This window comes from Leptodactylus fuscus, chromosome 2 (assembly GCF_031893055.1).
Source record: "Leptodactylus fuscus isolate aLepFus1 chromosome 2, aLepFus1.hap2, whole genome shotgun sequence".
In the NCBI taxonomy this organism is placed as follows: Eukaryota; Metazoa; Chordata; class Amphibia; order Anura; family Leptodactylidae; genus Leptodactylus; species Leptodactylus fuscus.
Genome location: NC_134266.1, coordinates 66,821,205 through 66,840,806, shown reverse-complemented (window position 1 = coordinate 66,840,806; position 19,602 = coordinate 66,821,205). Strand labels below are relative to the sequence as shown.

Below are 19,602 nucleotides of genomic sequence, written 5' to 3'. Positions count from 1 at the left end.
TGCAATTATGTGATCTACACATTTTAACACAAATTTGTTCAAAGCGCTTAAAGCCAAGTCTTCTATACAGAATTTAATAGAGGGAGACCTGCCGAGCTAAGGGATATATTGTTTTCTACGATCTGAGTTAGTATCTGCATAATATAAAATTTGGTTGAGGCTACTAGGGTTCAGAGAGAAGACATGAGTCCTGTAGGTGGGGGAAGCAGGACTCATGGTCTTTCTTTATAAATCTTTCTCTGTCCCATGTTATCCTCTGATGAGGGAAGCAATGATAATCCATAATATTACTTATAAATGATTTCTAGAAATGATATACAATATAATAGGAAAACTCATTTCAAAAGGTTTTCAAGAAAAATCACAGCGCTTTTATGTCAGCTGTCGTTGGCAATATAAGAGGCTGAGGATTGGTTCCCCTCTCCTGCCAGCACACATCCAGAACTGGGTAAAGCTTTCCTTGGAACTCTGCATGAAATGTATAGAAAGGGATCAGTTCATCAGAGTTGTCGGCATTATAAAAAGTAAGCTCGCCTTTCTCATAATTTAGGAAAATGCCAATGCACCGTGGACGGGTTTGGATGGGTAGGCAGACACTAGGAGATGTGAAGGCTTCATAATAACGTCCTTCTTTAAGGCCAATAAGCCACGCTCCTGCCTCTGGTGATCGGATCAGTTTACCCTTTCGGCTTACTGTGCCCTTCACGACACCAATTCTCCACTTCTGTTTGGTACCGACAATTACTTCCCAGTAATGTTTGCCTGTGGAAAACCCCCGTGTTGCCAGCACACAGCTGCTGTGTTCAAAGCCCTCAGGGTTGCTGCCACGACGGCCAGCTGGTGACTTGCACTGCACCATAGTGTCTCCTCGTGACAACTGTAGAAGTGGATGCGCCGTGAGGGGGTCTAGTTTCAGAACCTCTGGAGCTGTCACAGAAGATAAGTAAATTGTAAAAATACAGATTATACACAACAACTAAAAAAGAGACATTTTCCTGGATATGCAATATGTGCTATTAAATATTTTTCATTCCTTCTTCTCAAGGTGGCCCATCACCAAGAAAGGTTATAAGATACCTTAAAGAGGACCTGTCACCACTCTTGACATCTCTTTTTTGTAAATACTTGGGTTTCCCATGAAATAATTAGGCCGCCTCAGGTTCCGATCCAAAAGCCGGGCAGCCGCGTCTGAAAGCCGGTGCACTGCACCGGCATCAGGCCGCGCACTCCGCTCCGGATTAGGCCCAATGAATGGGCCTAGTCAGGAGGAGGGTGTGTCTTCAGGCCGAATCGTGAGCCAAACGGCCTGAAGAATGAGTATCTTGCTTCTTTTTCTGGGAGCTGGCACAAGTCGGCTACCAGAAAAAGCTCCTGAGCGTCTCACATTGATTTCAATGGGAGCCGTCTTTTTGGTCAGGATTTTGAGGCGAATACAGCCTCAAAATCCTGACCAAAAAATTCTGTGTGAACTTACCCTAAGTGTTTAATCACTGGAGGCCTGATCACAAGAGAACAGGGGAATGAAAGTCCCCTAAGGTCTCCTTATGAATGAGTCGGTAGTGTGCTTGAGTGACCAGCGCTCCATTCACTTCTTTCTGACTTCTGGGACTGTTATCAGTGACAAATCCCGTAACCACATAGAAGTGAATGGAGCATTGGTTAAACAAGCACACTGTTGCCTCATTCACAAGGAGGCCTAAGGGAACTTTCGGTTCCTCATCCTCCACCGGGCACTTCTCTCCTGTCATGTGGTGGAGGTGTTGAAAGGCCCTCTTTAATATTATATAATGCACTTGAAGATGCTCACGGGGCAGAACTCGACGGTGCAGGCGCTTCCAGACTGTTAGTTTGATGTCATCATGTCGGAATCCGGGCTTAAAAGACACAGCACTATAAGATGTGTCGGCACAGCGAGGGACTGGGGGCTGACAGCTGCAGGAAAGAAATTTAACTTTACTTTTATTAGTCATCCACATCATTGACATCGTGTTACAAATGCGTGAAAGACTTACCTAGATGTTACTGTAGCATAGTTCTGTCAACAGAAACAAAATGGAAAAGTGGTTACAAGATATTCCAGAATATATTTTTGTTCAATGTGGATTGATCTCACGGCTGAAAATCAGGCTGGATTTACACCAGCACTTGAACTCCGTTCGGGGTTTCTGTCCCAGAACCCACTTTAAAAATGTGCAAACCTGGCAGACTCCATTATAGTCTATGGGGTCTGCGGGGTTCCGCAGGTAACCGCTTTTTTAAGTGGAATAGGTTTCTCTTTGGGGGGTCCCCTAGTGGACCCCCTGGACAGACACCAAATGCAGGTTTAAGTCTAATGTCAGATGAACTCCTCCAGTCTCTTGTCTTACAGCTGCTTAACACTAGGATTGTTTTTTTTCTTTTTTTTGCTTATGTTACGTTTGGCATTTTGGTATTTTTCTACTGCTATATTAAGAATTTATTTCTAAAAATAAAACAATTGCTTAGGTCCCCATCTTTTGACCTATGCTACTTTTTATCAATTTCTCCAGTATTGTATTTTATTCAACGGCCACTAGGGGCCACTGGAGAGCAGTTATAAGTAAGGGACAGTTCACACGGAGTAAACTGGCGTGCAATCTGGCACGTATACGCTTGTCAGAGTTTGCGGGCTCAAAAAAGATCCCATTGATTTCAATGGGGATTACATATAACGCGCGTTATTTTGCGCCCATAAAATTACGGGTGTAAAATAACTCGCGTTATACGATCCTAATCCCCATTGAAATCAATGGGATCTTTTTACATGTGTAAAAAGACCCCATAGACTGTAATGGCATCTGTGTGCTTGCTGCGGGCTGCCCGCACGAATCATGTGGACAGGAAAGTAGATTGGGAACTACTTTCCTGTCCTCACGATCTACCGGTAAGCACACGGACCCCATTATAGTCTATGGGGTCCATGCACTTTTACAGCATGGCGCTTTGCACTTGCGTTTGGTATTCTATTCGGGGGGGGTTATGGTCCCCATGCGGACTCCCATGAACTAAATCCAAACACTGATGTGAACAGAGCATTAGGCTAAGGCCCAACGGCACAGGCCCAGGGCAAAAAGCGCTGCAAGAAAAACCACGGCAGAAACAGATAGAGATTTTTCTTGCAGTGCTCTTCACAGAAAGTCTGCAGAATTGTATTCTGTGGACTTTATGCTTCAATTATACCTATAGGGAAAGTGTTTCCTTAGGTATAATTGACTTATTGCAATTTCCAAAACTGCAACAGGGACTGCAAAAACCACAGCGTTTACACCACGTGGGGCCCTGGCCTAAGCTCACATTCAGGTTCTGCATTTTGACGCTGTTCATATCTGTAGCAAAACTAGAGAGTGCAAAATGCATGCTAGTACAATTGTTTTCTTTCTGAACACAGTGGCAATTTTGTATTACAGATATTTTCTGCATGAAATATTAACTGCATGAAAAATCATGAACATAGTAAGGGACCCTTCACACGGAGTTTACGCTTCATGTATTCTGTACATTTTACACGTGTAAAAATACACATGTAAAATGTAGTTAGCCATTGAGTTCAATGGCATGTTCATATAACGCTCGTCTTTTTGCACACGCACAAAAAGACATGCGAAAAAAGACACGCGTTATACGAAAAAGCCATTGAACTCAATGGCTAACTACATTTTACACGTGTATTTTTACACGTGCAAAATGTACAGAATACACAGCGCGTAGACAGAATACATGGAGCGTAAACTCCGTGTGAAGGGGCCCTTACAAAAAAAACCTGTAAAACTCTGTTGGGGTTTTTCAAAGCAAAATATACATAAGATTTTTGCCAATATCATGTACATTTATGTTTATGTAACATCCAGATTCTGTGCTTTTCATGATATGCACAAAGGCAGCTTGAGACTTGCAGTAGGACATTAAGACTGAATATAGCCATTGACTTCAATGAGAAAACAACTGCAATTGTGGTAAAAGTCCCATCTTTTCAACAGACATGGAGAGTAATGTCTCACCTGAATGAAGTGCAAGTGATTCTCATTTCCCAGGTTCTCCAGTTGCTGCTCTTTATCTTGTACAATGGTCAGAATCTCATTTCTTTGCTGTAACTGAATCTCAATGGAATTGATAAGTTCTGTAGCTTTTGTTGAAACCAACTTCAGAAAATGAGCCTCTTCTTCGGCAATGTATCTCTGGAGCTCACGGAATTCCTTGCAGATTAAACGCTGAAACACATCTGATTCGTTCTGGAAAGTTAGAGAGATAACACTCATTGTTTTGAAGGCATTGTATAAGATGCCACTATAACGTTTGCTGTTCAGTGGGCCCATCTTGATCACTCAGTACTAGAGATGAGTGAACCAGAATGGACAAAACTGGATTTGACCAGATTTTTCAAAAAGTTTTGGGCTTGACTGGAAACTGAAACTTTTGGGGTTCACCACCCATGAAGACCACATCTGCCATAAGGCTATTTTAAATGGAGTTACCTCTGGGTTTCACGTGCCCTTAAATTTGTAGGCCTGGTTTGTGTCAAAGAGAGGCATTATATTTAGTGTAGGGTCCCACCTGAATGAGGTCGCCTTGTCGTGGCAGGTGGGCTTTTACTGGTTGATCAAATATGCATAACAAAGAATCTCTAATTTGTATGTATTAGTTTCTAGTAATGTTTTTTTTGTTTTATTTTTGTGCTGTGCGCAGGGCGCTCCTACATTTTCTGTATTTATATATTGCCCTAGTAGTTTAGCACCTGTTCACATTGGGATGTGCAGTCTGATTTTTTTTTGTGTATCACCCATGAAGACGCTATGACACTTGCGTCTAAGTGTTATTACATGTTGTGTCCCACGTAACCACTTAGGCCCAATCACTGGCCTCCTCGGTCCCACAGCAGCCTGTGACATCAGGATGGAAGACCACTGAAGAGGACTGCAAGGGAGCCAAGGAGAGGTGATGGAAGACGAGTAGAAGTGTTTATTATATTTCTGCATCTCCACTTTTTATACTCTGGGGTCTAATTTGTGTCGAACAAGTTCTGCGTGAAACGACGCTCCATTTTAAGATAAAACCTAGAAACGCATGTAATTTAGTATATGGATAATCAGGTAATCCATCAAGAGCAATTTTAATTTATTCTACTTACTTATATAGCACCATCATATTCTGTAGCACTTTTACAGATATTTTATCAACACTGTCCCAAGTAGGACTCACAATCTAAATTGTATCTTTGGAGTGTGGAAGGAAATCGGACTACTGGAGCTATGAACCAAAAATGCACCATTCAGAAAACTGTTGTCCCTTTTTATACTCACTTCCCTCCAGTAGGGCTACCCCTCGTTCACATCAGCGTTTGGATTTTGTCAAGGGGAATCTGCATGAGGATCCCCCCCTCCCCCAAAAGAATACCAAACGCAAGTGTAAGCGCTGGTACAGTTAAAGCACACGGACCCCATAGACTATAATGGGGTCCGTGTGCTTACCGCCAGATCTCCGCAGGGATCTTGCGGACAGGAAAGTAGTTCTCCATCTACTTTCATGTCCGCTTGATTCATGCGGGCAGCGCGCGGCAAGCACACAGACCTCACTATAGTCTATGGGTTCTGTGTGCTTTTACAGCACAGCGCTTGCAACTGCGTTTATATTCCATTTGGGGGGGGGTCCCATGTGGACTCCATGGACTGAATCCAAAAGCTGATGTGAATGAGGACTCAGATTTGTTTAAGATAAGATAAGATAATCCTTTAATAGTCCCACAATGGGGAAACTTCAGTGATACAGTTTCACGGATGGTACAGTAGTATATAAAAAGAGAGAAACATGTACAAGCTCATGGCAGATAGAGAAATACTAGGAATCATAGCAACTAAAAAAAGAAAGAAACACAGACACTACACTGATACCGTACATTGCAGCAGGACAGACTCTTCCTTCTGTGAACTCTCAAATCATGTCCCAACTTAAAGCAGTTTTCTATATTTCTTTAATGTAAATTAGGCTTACCCATTGTATAAATTAAGTGAGGCTGGGTTCACACCAGCGTTCGGGTCTCCGTTCTCAGGTTTCTGTCTTCTGCAGCAGAAGACGGAAAGCTGTCATGCCGAGTCCGGCCGTGAGTGCTGGTGAGCGTTTTTTTAAACCGGACACAGAGTACTGCATGTCCGACTCTGTGTCCGGTTTTTTAAAAAAAATGGTTTTGCCGCAGAGAGCATAAAACGCTCACCAGCACTCACGGCCGGACACTTTTCAAATCCATTCAAATGAGTGAGTTTGAAAGATGCCGGCAGATTTCCATCTCCTGCCCTGTTTTGTGCAGGAAATGGAAAACTGCAGAACGGACTCCTGGGCGCAGATGTGAATGAGCCTTTACACAACATACACTCTATGCTTTGTTTGCTGTCAGTGAATGAGTACACTATTGTTTTACATTTAGAGGTAGGAAATTATACCCAGTCCAGGGAGCTAAGCATATCAGCAGCAACTGCACACATCTTTCTGGAAATTTGCTACAATATATCCATCAGGGGTCTGGGCTGTGTATCCTACAGAATGTTACCCACACTGGCAATGCTCATAGACATTATAAGCTGTCTGCTACCAAGGGTCTCTTCTATAAGGAGTGTAATAAACTTGTGTCACAAAGATTGGTATACAAAAGTATCACCCGGCAGGATTGTAATGAAACTGTTAAACTGCTGGAAAATACATTATATCAACATATGATGTATATAAACATTTCCTATAAATCAATATACAAGATGGGGGAGTGTGCCAAAGAATTACTCAGTCTTTAAAACAACCTTGAAATGTCCATATAAATTAGGGAAAGTTGCCAACCATGAAAAATTTGAAAGTCATCTGGGATAGATTATACTAAGTGAGTTATTTTTCTTAATGAGTTTCTATGTAAATAATCACGGTACTACCCTCTGTCATTTGCAGGTGCATACCACACCCCCAGAATTGTACCAATGTACCTATCTTTGGTTGGTAATCTCAGTCACAAGTCATTACTTACTTTCTTCCACAGTTGGGTGGAGGGTTGTTTGCGTTTCAGAAATATCTTAACTCAAATAGAAGATGGTGGGTTGAAGTATGAATGCTGCTCTTGCCACAAAACATCATTAGACCAATTGTGCGAGCATGTCAAACATGTTTAAATGTATCTAAAAAATCTAGAAAATATACAGAAAGATACTGATTCCGCTATGTGCACTGTTGATATGGATAAACAGGCATGGGGGGGGGCGGGAGGACAGATAAATTGTAAACGGCTAGTAACATTTCTGAGGTCCCTGAAAGCTTAAAGGGGACCTTTCATGTCCTCTGCAAAGTGGCATATTATATACTGCTGCAAAGCTGACAGTAATGACTTGTACTGTAAGGGTAGATCACACACAGTTTTTTGGCAGCGGATTTTGATGAGGAATCCGGCTCAAAATCCGCCTGCCAAAACGACTCTCATTGACTTCAATGGAAGCCGCTCGCTTCTTTTTCCCGCTAGCTAGTAGCGGAAAAATAAAGCAAGATGCCCTATCTTGCCACAGATTCTGCGACTGACTCAGCCACAGCGTCTGCAGCACAAGACTCACTCCCGATTAGGCCCATTCATTCAGGCACTGGGGGCGTCCCCAATGCTGCGAGAGAACTCTCCAGTGACGCCTCTGTCTTCTTCTGGGACGCCTTCTCCCTGTGTCTTCTTCCGTCCTGGCTTTCAATCTTCTAGGCATGCACAATCGGCTCTGCCATTGGGCCTCAGGCAGAGCCGACTGCGCATCCCCATGGCCACAAGAAAATGGCCGCTTACACAGATTAATGTATAAGTGGCCATTTTCTTGTGGCCGCCGGCATGCGCAGTCGGCTCTGCCCGATGGTAGAGTCGACTGTGCATGCCTAGAAGATTTAAACCCAGGACAGAAGAAGACACAGGGAGAAGAAGATGGAGGTGTCGCTGGAGATTTCTTTTGCAGCATTGGGGACGCCCCCAGTGCTGTTTGAGCACTGGAGCCCGCCCCCAGTGCTGCGAGAGAACTCATGTGCATACAGAAGAAAACCAGGGTTTCTACCGAACGGTGGCGCTAAGAAGACATCTAAGGGTAGAAGAAGAATAACCTTTGTTAAGGCTATTCCTATGTGTTAGTCAGAAAAAAATGGTATCCAATGATAGGATTTCTTTAAGCTTAAATGGGTTCCCAAAATTGTCATGAATTATTTATCCACGGCATAAGTAATAAAAGTCTAATCACTTATTGGCCCCATTGCTAGGATACCACACCAGTCACTAGAAGGGAGCACTGGAGACCCCTGTTTCTCCTCGCTGTACAGCCACAGTGACAAGGAATATAAATGGAGTGGCGACTGAGCATGCACCCTGCATTTTCATTAAATGTTTATGGAGGTGATGGAGACCGACTGTATTATAAAGTGAGCACATACTACCATTCCATTCACAGGTGGAACATAGGGACCCTTTTCTTGTGATCCTGTGGATAGGTCATATATGTTTTTTTTGTTTTGATTTTTTAATGGAAAATTGATTAAGATATTGTGTTCCCCAGGTAAACAACTCTATCTGAACTGCATCCAAAAATAATATTTGTAATGTAAGAATTCTATCAGCTAGTGCAGGACATGAGTCACTGGCCTGATTCTATAGTCCTGGATTTAGGAAGGGAGGGGTAGTCTGTAGGTAGGACCACCTCTTATGTACCAGAACAGCCTTATCTCAAACCCTATGAAGGACAAGCCACAAGGACAAGCCTCCTAGATGCAGTGTGACTGAAACCTAATCACCAAGTGGGAGTGTGATTGTGTAAACTTTCATAAAGCACACAATGAGCTCACATTGTACTAGCACAAACAAGGTATGCTGGTAAAAAACAGAAATTGTGAAATGGAAAGTTTCAATTGAAATTACAACATAATAGTTACATATCTATAAAGGTACCGGACATCCAGGTATTATGTCCTAAGATGGCATATAGTAGGAACAATATCTGCAGTAAGGAATATGCAAATAAGACCTCATTGGCGGAAAAGAGGAATTTGCTCTTAGCGCCACCTATTGGAAGGTAGTTCCCTATAGATTAATACCTAATTTTCAAAGAAACCTAAAGGCATAATCTGGGAATAAATAATCAAATCAGTATAACTTCCCCAAAAGGAAGAGGGTCCCATTCACAGACCACTTTTTTTTTTTTTTTTTTAAATCGAAGGCCTCTAACTGTGCCATCTCTCACATTCAGTGCACGAAAAAAGTGGGAGTGCCATAAAAAAAAACGTGTAAAGGATGCTTTTCCGCTGTAGGTGCCCATCCCAAAAGGGAATGGGCTCCCGACCTCTCTCCAAGAATGCTGGGCCAAAAGGCACTGAGCAGCCCCGAGTCTCAATTGGGACAGACTGCCGAAGCAGAAGGTCTCGCTTGCTCCTTTCCCCTTGGGCTGCCACCACCTAGGGAACTAAGAGCTGATCCTACATACAGTTTCTCCCTGGGCTGCCACCACCTTGGATACTCCTGTCCTCAGATCCCTTGCCTGCCTCCCCCAAAGCAGAGGCAGGTCACTGACGGAGGGGAGAGCACATGACAGACTCGCAAACCTTCCCCAAGACGTCGGGAAGGTCCCAAAAGGGCACCGCATTCCTTCATCCACACAAAAAACAGTGACAAAGAGTGACAAAACAAAGCGTGAATAAAGACTAACAAGTGAGTAGAGTGCCCGTTCAGGCCCGGTCTACCCCCCTGATCTATAAAAATTTCCCAGCGCTGGTACACCAGGCATAGGGAGTGGGTGTCACAAAGTTGTATGTAGTGCCCATCCACAGACAGCTATTTTAAGGTTTTTGCTTCTCATGATTAAAGAGTAGGGTACTTGCAGGCTGTCTGAAAGGACTTACACCCACAGGTCACGCATCACTATTAAGGGGAATATATGGTCTCAACATCTGTAAGGAAACTAGTGTTTCTAGAAATGTCTCCACACATTAGATGGAGGGTGTTCTAATCCAACTCTCTCTCATAGGTAGATGTTTGGGGAAATAAGAATTGGGAATTTTGGATTTTAATATATCCAATCTTTTGTTCTTACAGACTATATCACTATCAAAATGTTGGGGATTTGACACCTCACACCCCCATCAAATAGCTTTTCCCAGTAGTTACAGAGAATGGAGCAGGAAGCAGGCAGCTCTGTTCTCTGTAGAGTGACCAGACCATATACTGCAGATCATCTCACTTTCATCTGAATAAGAGCTAAGCTACAGTGCATCAGTTTCGCCACTACACACAGAACAGCGCTATCTGCTTCCTCTTCCATTCTCGATATATCCGGTTATTCGATGGGGGTGCCGAGGGTCAGATTCCAACATATCCGATGTTAGTGAGTTATATTTAGTATAGGTGATCAATATTGTAAGCCAATGGCTGGTGTAATACTGGAAGGGATGTACATCTCGATGCTCAAATGGGTGAGTTGATAAAAATCCATAGAGTTGGTTTCTAAGCAAACATGTTTGCTGAGCATAATTTAAGTGCCACGCACTGGGCTGGATTTTTAGGAAATGGCAGGTAGGCTGGTAGTGGGACTTGCCATTCCCATCCCCTCCAGTCCACACCTTGTGGACACTCCCGCGGAACCCAGCTTTCTCGGGTTTGTCCTCGTTAGCAAGGCATAGGAAGTCTGCTCTCCTAGCAGACTATGACAGAGCTTGGTTGGAAAGCCACAAGGGATGTTGCTCCTGCTGAAGACAATCTTGACTATCTGAACTTGTCTTTGCTCTAGCTGAAGTAATCAATTTCTGTTTAGTTAGAACCCAGATGAACAGGTGTTTATTTTGTTTTTTTGTGCTGCATCAACCATTACGTGTTTGGAGTAAATAAAAATCAACACTTGGACTGTTACCTTGGAGTCTGTGTCATTGCCGACCACCCACCAGATCCTGAGAATATTTTTAGTCCAGAATGCCCTTTTAAGTCTACTTGGCCAATTAGATGAATTGGAATGTGTCTAAGGGTTCTAAACAAGGCAATATTTCATACCCACAGTATAACACAGGGTAGTTCACACGGAGTAACGTGCCGCGTGATGTGGCACGTATACGCCGTGTGAGATTTTGAGTGCCGTATACGCTCCCATTGATTTCAATGGGAGCCGGGATCGTATACGCAGCGCGATTTTGCGGCCGCAAAATAACGTTGCGTATACGATCCCGGCTCCCATTGAAATCAATGGGAGAGTATACGGCGCTCAAAATCTCACACGGCGTATACGTGCCACATCACGCGGCACGTTACTCCGTGTGAACTCCCCCAATAGTGTAAAACATATATATATATATATATATATATATATATATATATATATATATGTACATACAAATCAAGAAAAATATACTGCTGCTGCTTATTTCCCAGTTCCGCCCCATTTTGATATTTTTTCCAGTACATCATATAAAATATTAAATGGCATCATTATGAAATACAATTTGTCCTGTAAAATTCAAGCCCTCATATGGCTATATCAACAAAAATAAAAAGGTTATGGCTTTTGGAAGGTAAGGAGTGAAAAAACAAATTCAGAAAATTGGCCCTGAAGGACTGGATGAAAATTCAACCTGAAAGGATTAAAGTGTACCTACAGCTTTCTGTTTCTTTCAATAGAGAGACATAACCATCATTTCAGGTTGATATGAGACACCAGACTAAGACAAACCAGTTTTTTTCTTGTGTACCCCACATTAGTACACCCCACTCACTAAGATCCGGTTCTTGTTGTTGGTAAGTTTGCTTATTTGTTCCTCCAGGTCTCTTCTCTCTTTCTGTAACTCAGTCATCAGTGCAGACACTTCTTCCTGTAAAGCATCATGACAGAATAATATATTCTGTGACATAAGAGTGGCAGTCATGTAATAACAGCAAAGCAAATGGAAAAAAGGTAATGTCATAACAGTGCAAGGCGTTCAGTGATTTTTTTTGGCAGACTGCATAATGTCCAGGCTAAAAAATACTAATGAGCTGTTACGGCGTCCCAAGAAGTTATGGATTCTAGCTCACATTTTGTTTAGACTACATAGCAAAAATTAAAGAGATAATCTCACTGAATGTTCTCCTCCACTTTTTACTAGAAAAGTCAGATAGAATCTGGACATTACAGAGAAAAATAACATATTCCAGGAGGCTTTTGTATTGCTTCAATACAGAGACAAGCAGATGCCTCACCACAAAAGACTAGAAATAACCAAATACATTAGATAAATGTCAGCAGAATGTTTCATAAACTAATGGTACAGGTGTATATACAAAACCTTGTAATATATCTTAGTAAAGTAAAATGCTTCCTTCTCCACTTATCAGGCTGCTTTTCCACCCCCTGGCTGATATACATGTTCTTCTCTGTCAGTATACCATAGGGATACACAACCTTTTCTACATCAAAGGCCACTCTGTTAAGATACTGCTGCTCCCAAGGGCCACAATAAAATGTAATGGAGTATTCCCATAAGACCTAATGATAGGATGTGCCGTAATATCTGATCACACTTCTAGAGCTTACAGTTATTCAGAAAGTGAAGGTCTTCTGCTACCTGACTTGTCACACCAAAGAAAAGAATTGAGAAGAACATGCATAACAGTAGCTTTTTCTGTTGTACTTTATAAAAGTTATGGAAATTTTACATCTCCCATAGACTACAATGAAGAAAGCCACATCAATACACAAGCATCTTTTCCTCTTTGGAGTACTGAACAGAAAGGAATTTTAAGCATAGGAGTAACAGAGATGGTTGGAGTCTGCACAGAACAGTATTGGCCTAAGAGTACATCCCTAGTCTAGCAATAACTCCTCCCCTATCCATAGACTTCTATTATAATGTGAAACAATCTATAAGGCTGGCAGCCCTCTAAATACAGAATCTATTAGTAATTTGGGATTATGTTTTTCAGATGCCCATGAACGTTGCAGCTGAAAAACAGTAAAAAAAAAAAGTATGAGACCTAGAACTCTGTTCCTCTGTTATGCCACCTTCAGACAGGACATAAATGTATTCAGAGATTGTCTTTAACAATGGGGAGTTCATAGAAGAGAATTAAGAAAAGGGACCAATGCCACCACATCATTCCTCTGACCATCTGATTCCTCTTTTTCCATCTCTAGTTTTAGGCTAAGGTCCCATATAGCTTACCGCAGCAAAAAAAAAAAAAAAAAGCGCTGAGAGAAAAAAATGCATCATTTACGCTATGTGGAGCTCTGACCTGAAAAGGATTTTCTAACAGGGCTGCAGGGCTTGTTCTTCCATCTTTAGATTGTAAACTAGTAGCCTATGCACTTCAGGTTTCGATTTTTTTAAAGAAGATTTTCCAGCATGAGGATTTTGCTATCTCCTAACTTCAGAGATTGCGTTTAGCACAATTGTTGATTTGTAGAGTTACAGCAGTGTATGGCCAGTTTTATCTAGGAAGTCCTCTATTATTCTGAAAGGCTACTATGGCAGATATTTTCAGTGACCAGGCCAGTTACTGATTCTGTTACTCACCAACTTTTTCTCAAGAACATCTTAAGATGTTAAGATTCCCCTTATATTGAAATTGTTGTAATGTTACCCCAGAGAAGAAGTTGTGTTCTAGTCTATTGTAAGCCATAAAATGTCCAATTTACCTTCATTCGACTGTACACGCTGGTAAGCGGTTTGATTGGGTGTTGTCTGTGGTCTCCGATAGTTCCACATAGGCCACAGATGACTTCTTGGTCCTGTTCACAATATAGGCACAGTGGGTTATTATGATTAGGACATGTCTCTGTTGCTGCTTGCTCCTCACTTAGTATCTGCAGTGTCTCAATAAGACGTTTCAATGCAACATTAGGAGGAGATGAGCTGTAGTCCACTTCTTGCCGACAAACAGGGCATAACAGATGAATGTGTGACTCCTTCATCAGTCCCCATAGGCAGTCTCTGCAGTAGGAGTGGCCACATTGTAACATAGCAGGGTCCTTAAATACTTCCAGGCAAATTGGACATGTCAACTGGTTTTCCAGTACAGGGAGCCTAATATTACAAGCCATTCTGCTTATTATGGACCTGTTGCAGAACGTCAAAAACATGAAATATTTAATAATAAAATAGTACAGTGTAAAAGAGAGCAACTATAGGACTAGTAATGTAAATTCTAAGTGGAAAAGTCTTTATGTCTCAGGTTCTCTTTGAAGCCTTGATCGTAAATTCTGAAAGATTTGATGGAAGGAATAGCACTACAAGCTATGCCACACATGTTGTTAAAATGATAGACATCATGGCTATAAACCAATTGAGTTAGTACCGGTCACACAAGGGATCTGGCAGAGCCTATGCTCTGAAGTAAATAATAGTGACAACCGTAAGTTCATGGAATGTAAATTTGGGGAAGGTTCATCAAAACTAGTGAAAAAGTACACAAAGTTTAAGAAACCTTCCCAGCTTTAAGCCCCTTGCACCGTGTGATAGGTCAGTGTACTACCTGGGTTTTTCCATGGATACCACATCGACCCTGTGCACATGACTGTGAGTTACACTGTCCTATGTGAGGGCCGTAAAACTCAGGACAGATCCTATTCCTGTCTGGTTTTGCGGCTGTTCTTCAGCGGCTCATATTCATTGACTGAATGAAGCCACAGAAGCATGGCAAGTACATGGATGATATCTGTGTGCCATCCGTGTGCTGTTCAATCACAGCCAGCCGCTAGCACAGGGTCGTGCACAACCCACCTTAGGGTCCATTCACACTGAGGTTTTTGGAGCTGATATTGACGCTGAATCTGCATCAGAATCCACGTGGAAAAAAGCCTCCCATTGACTTCAATGGGTTCCTTTTTCCGCTAGCGGCACTGCAATTCCACACAGAGCATCTCCCCTTGTAGACTTCGCTTTGACGCTGAATTTTCCACGCTGAATGGACACTTAGTCTAGCATACTACACACGTTTTTCATAACTTGGCCCCTGTGTGTCTATAGGTTTGTCTACAAGGGGAGATGCTCTGTGTGGAATTGCAGTGCCACAGTGGTAACAAAGTGGATGAGACTTCACCAATTCTCATCCACACGTTACAGGAAAAAATCAGTTGAGAGCTACGGAAACATATACCTTGCTGTGCTACGCTGTTTACACAATATTTACCTCTATGAAACGTATAGAAAGAGTATAGAATAGCCATGTTTAACTCAGCCAGAAAAGGTCGACAAACAAGAATACCTCTTTAACATAGACAAAATAAGTATTGACAGTGTCACACTGGACTGTATACGGACACACCACATTGAGTGGAATGGTAACACCTAGTCGTTATTTTATTCATACATTTCCAGGTATATTTGATGACCTGAAGCACACACACAGATTTCAGAGTTCACATCTGCATTGAGTCCATCATAATTTGTTGGAAAACATATTGCTTCAGACAACAATTTTTTTTTCTAAAATGATGAGCACTATGATGGAAATTAATGAACCCCATTATAAGTCAATAGGGTCTGTCAGGTGCAGTTAGTGCCCTTCGGGTGCATTCACACTGAGTAAACGCTAGCTTATTCTGAACGTAAAACACGTTCAGAATAAGCGGCGTCTAAAGCAGCTCCATTCATTTCTATGGGAGCGGGGATACGAGCGCTCCCCATAGAAATGAATGGGCTGCTTCTTTCACTCCGTGCAGTCCCATTGAAGTGAATGGGGAGTGCCGGCGTATACGGCAAGCTCTGCTCATGCCGGAGCGTACACGCCGGCACTCCCCATTCACTTCAATGGGACTGCACGGAGTGAAAGAAGCAGCCCATTCATTTCTATGGGGAGCGCTCGTATCCCCGCTCCCATAGAAATGAATGGAGCTGCTTTAGACGCCGCTTATTCTGAACGTGTTTTATGTTCAGAATAAGCTAGCGTTTACTCAGTGTGAATGCACCCTTCGAGTGATAAATCAGATTCTTCTTCATTTTTGGTTTTGTGTTGCTATGACAAGGCATAAATCTCGAAAGGACAAAGCAGATGTGAGCTTAGCCTAACTTTTTAAAGGTAAGTTCACATCTGCTTCTCTATTCCATTATGAGCACAAAAATAAAAATAACAACAGTTTTGAATCCATCATATGATGGACAGAATGGGCCTGATATTGACCATGATGTGGTCCATTGATTTTCCATCATGGATATGGCATCATTTTACAGAAGAAAAGAGCACTATTTTTCACTGCACTCTTAAAAAAAAAATCTGCAAAGGAGCCTGCAATGTAGATGTATCTTAAGACTACATCCAGACGACAGAGGTGCAGCCATTTTAACGGATCTCCCATACGTATGTATAGGTATGAGTGTAAGGAGGGATCTGTGAAAATGGAAAAAATAGGACCTGACATATTTTTACAGTCCGTTCCAATAGCCGTCATTCACTGACATTGAAGTTAATGCTGCCGTGTGACGTCCGTTAATAAAACAGATGTTACATAGACATTAATCACTGTCATGTGATTAAAACAGTACGGACCCATAATGTGTCAGTGAAGAATAGACCTAGAGGACACAGAACAGGATCTTCCCAACTAAAGGCATATGACAAATATGACATTTAACTTATATGAATTAATTTGTTGCATGTGTAGAACATCTTTGTATTAAAATGAAATTTTGTCACATGGTCAATTGCATTATAATTCTAGATACATTTATAAGTATAGGAGATGTCATTGTGCCATTGCCATTATTCCTAGTCTATAGAACATACCTGCTGTTTGGTCAGCTATCACCCTCCAGCACGGTCCTTGGAAATGTACGCATTGTACTTGGCTGTAATGACTCCACTGCCTTCTTATCTAGCAGTCATGTGAGGTGGGTGCAGTTGTTTCATAAGGGAATAGTGGTAGGGAGGTACTGAGAGGAACAATTGGTTTGTAGAACACCAAGCAATATTAACCCTATCATAAGAAGCAAGTGAAACATAACCTTAATGACTGGTTGCATTTTTTATTTTACTCTGGAGGCTGCATTAACACAAACTGCTATCAAATATGCTAATACTAATATACTATATTATACTATACTAACAAGTAAGGCTTTTCTGGATTCTAAAGAATTTGACAATAAGTACAGTATGTATATCAAAGGACAATACAGGGATCTCTAGGGCTAAACATACCTTACCCCAGAGATGGGGTTATATAATTATTTATGGAACTGTTTGATACTGCAAAATATTTGGATAGTATTATAGCCTTTACAACTAAACACCTTATTATATTTATTGCAAAACATCCCATTTAGGCCATATTTGGGTGCACAGACCCAGACTCCCATCCAGGTCCAGTTATAAACAAAGTGAGGCCCTAGACAGTATAAAATCAGGGACCCAAAGTAATGAAATATTTGGGCTTCCACAGCACTATTGTCCCTCTCTAAACAGCAGTAAAACCATGGTCCCTAATAACCAGATAGTGTTCCCCTAAAATCCAGATAACACTCCTAATAGCTATATTGTGGCCCACTAATAGCTCTATAGTGCCCCAGTGCTCAGTGTCCTCGAAAAGCATTGCACTATCCCCTTATAGTCAGATAGTGCCCTTACTAGTGCCCTTACTATAGCATGACTGTGCCCCTAATAGCCAAATAGTGCCTCTATACAGTGCCATAGTTCCCCCTTATATCAAGGTAGTGCCCTACTATAGTCTGCTTGTGCCCCCAATAGACATAATTTGCACCAAAAGAGTAAGATAGTGCTGCTAAAAGACAAATAGTACCTACTACATTGCGAGACATTGCCCCTCAAAGGAAGATGATGCCCCCCAAATAGCAACATAGCACTGCTCTCAACCACATTGTGTCCTCTAAATAATGAGAGTGCACCTTACAGCCAGATAGTGCTCCCTTGTTAGGGAAATCATGCTCCTTATAGATAGTGCCCCATAAATAGAGAGATAGTGCCATTCATCACCAGATAGTGCCCCTATTTTAAAGAAAATTATAAAGTTACTACTCACATAAGCCCAATGCCCTGATGTATGGAGCAGCTGAGGGCTCTGAAGTCAAGCACAGCTGGCATGATGCAATGATGTCATTGTGCCGTCTGCATCAGGCTAATGACGTCCTTTGTGTCATCCAGCCCCAAAAATTGGCAAAGCAGGGTGTTGATGGCTCCCTGCTATTCCCTTGGTTTAGCAAAAACAATTAAGTGGGCAGTTCTTTTACACAGTCTCAATGACAACACATGTGTAAGGCTATCAGAGATTGTTTTAGGAAGACACTCTGGTTTCAGGAAAGGCACCTCTTTCACAACTCCCTGTAGAGGTAACCTAGAGATACACCCTACTGCACCAGAAATGAGAGCGTGCAATACTCTCTGTGTAATATGGGATTTCCTTAGTCTGGAACTCAGTCTGTGCCATGGATATGTATAGCTCTTTCCCATTTGACCTTGTGTTGGGGACCAATCTGATAGATTTTAGAGGTTGGGATGATGATCATATGTACCATTTGGCTGCATATTTTCTTTGCACTTCGGCTGGTATTTTTCATTTTATTGCTCTCCCTTTGTTTCCCTTCCCTTTCCAACCCCTATCTTATCATAGTAGTTTGTGGTCAACATGGAAAGTGAAATACTTTGTAGCCCATAGACTGCTTGCTGCCCCTCTCGTTGGACATAGCCCCACCACTTTATCTCAGTCTTTCAGTACAGACAGTGTCACTGGGCCAACATCTTTAAAGAAATGAGCCGGTGTCTAGTACTGACCTATCCTTAGCTGTCGGACCCCCACAGATCACCTGTACTGAGATAGGGGGGCTCTCAGTAATGGTTACATACCACAAGTTAAGCTGCTCACTTACCACACACAGTAAACTGTTAGCGGCAATGCTATCTGACATTATCATCACTTTTTATTCAATTCTTAGAGGCAAGCAAAATGGTGAAAAAAATGGCAATTGATGTATTTAGATTTTTTTCCCTTAGGCCCCGTTGGCAAGAGGGGACGGATTTTGGCGCTGAAACCACGTCATAATCTGCCCCCTCACAATAGCAGTCTATGTAGATCGCTAGCTTACTTTTTTCCGTGAAAAAAGAAGCAAGCTGCCCTGTTTCAGCCCTGGCGTCCTCCTCGCGGCAGCACCCTCCGCACTAGGTCCATTCATTTTGGCCTACTCTGGAGCAGGTAGCCGCGACTGTCAGAAGCCGCAACAGTCGTGGCAGAATCAGGAACAAAATCCGCCATTCTGCGCCCTGTGTGAACGGGGCCTTACGGCGTTCACCATATGGGATAAATATTTTTGTTCATAGTTTGGTTTTTTTCAAACACAGTGATGACTAATATGGTTATTTATTTATCATTATGAAGCAGGGTGACATTTTTTCCTTTTTAAATCTTTTTTTTTTTTTTACTTTTATTTTATTAAGGGGTCTGATCACAGTACAATATACTGCAATACAGCCAAATTGCAGTATACATAGTGTAAAGTCAATTTCCTCCTAAGCCAACCTGTAATAGACCCATGGGCCGCTGTTAATGAAATGCCAGACATCTGAAGGGTTAATGCCTTTACAAGAAGATAAGGCCCCTTTTGAGGACTTTGTTAAGAATTCAATAAAAAACATTTTAAAAAGTG

General features: G+C 42.0%; 1 protein-coding gene across 2 annotated transcripts; it reads right to left on the bottom strand.

Moving 5' to 3' along the window:
- Positions 1-302: 302 nt before the first annotated feature.
- TRIM50 (tripartite motif containing 50) lies at positions 303-16,819 on the bottom strand. 2 transcript variants are annotated; one of them, XM_075263910.1, is made up of 7 exons: positions 16,736-16,819; positions 13,650-14,070; positions 11,752-11,847; positions 4,017-4,247; positions 2,013-2,035; positions 1,808-1,932; positions 303-927 (listed from the first exon to the last, which is right to left on the bottom strand). In XM_075263910.1, exons 2-7 carry the CDS (start codon positions 14,052-14,054, stop codon positions 362-364), a joined length of 1,446 nt encoding a protein of 481 aa, XP_075120011.1. In that variant the 5' UTR covers positions 14,055-14,070; positions 16,736-16,819; the 3' UTR covers positions 303-361. The 2 variants fall into 2 exon arrangements, with proteins under 2 accessions (XP_075120011.1, XP_075120012.1); XM_075263911.1 differs by lacking the exon at positions 2,013-2,035 and having other exon boundaries at positions 3,994-4,247.
- Between the last annotated feature and the right edge of the window lie 2,783 nt (positions 16,820-19,602).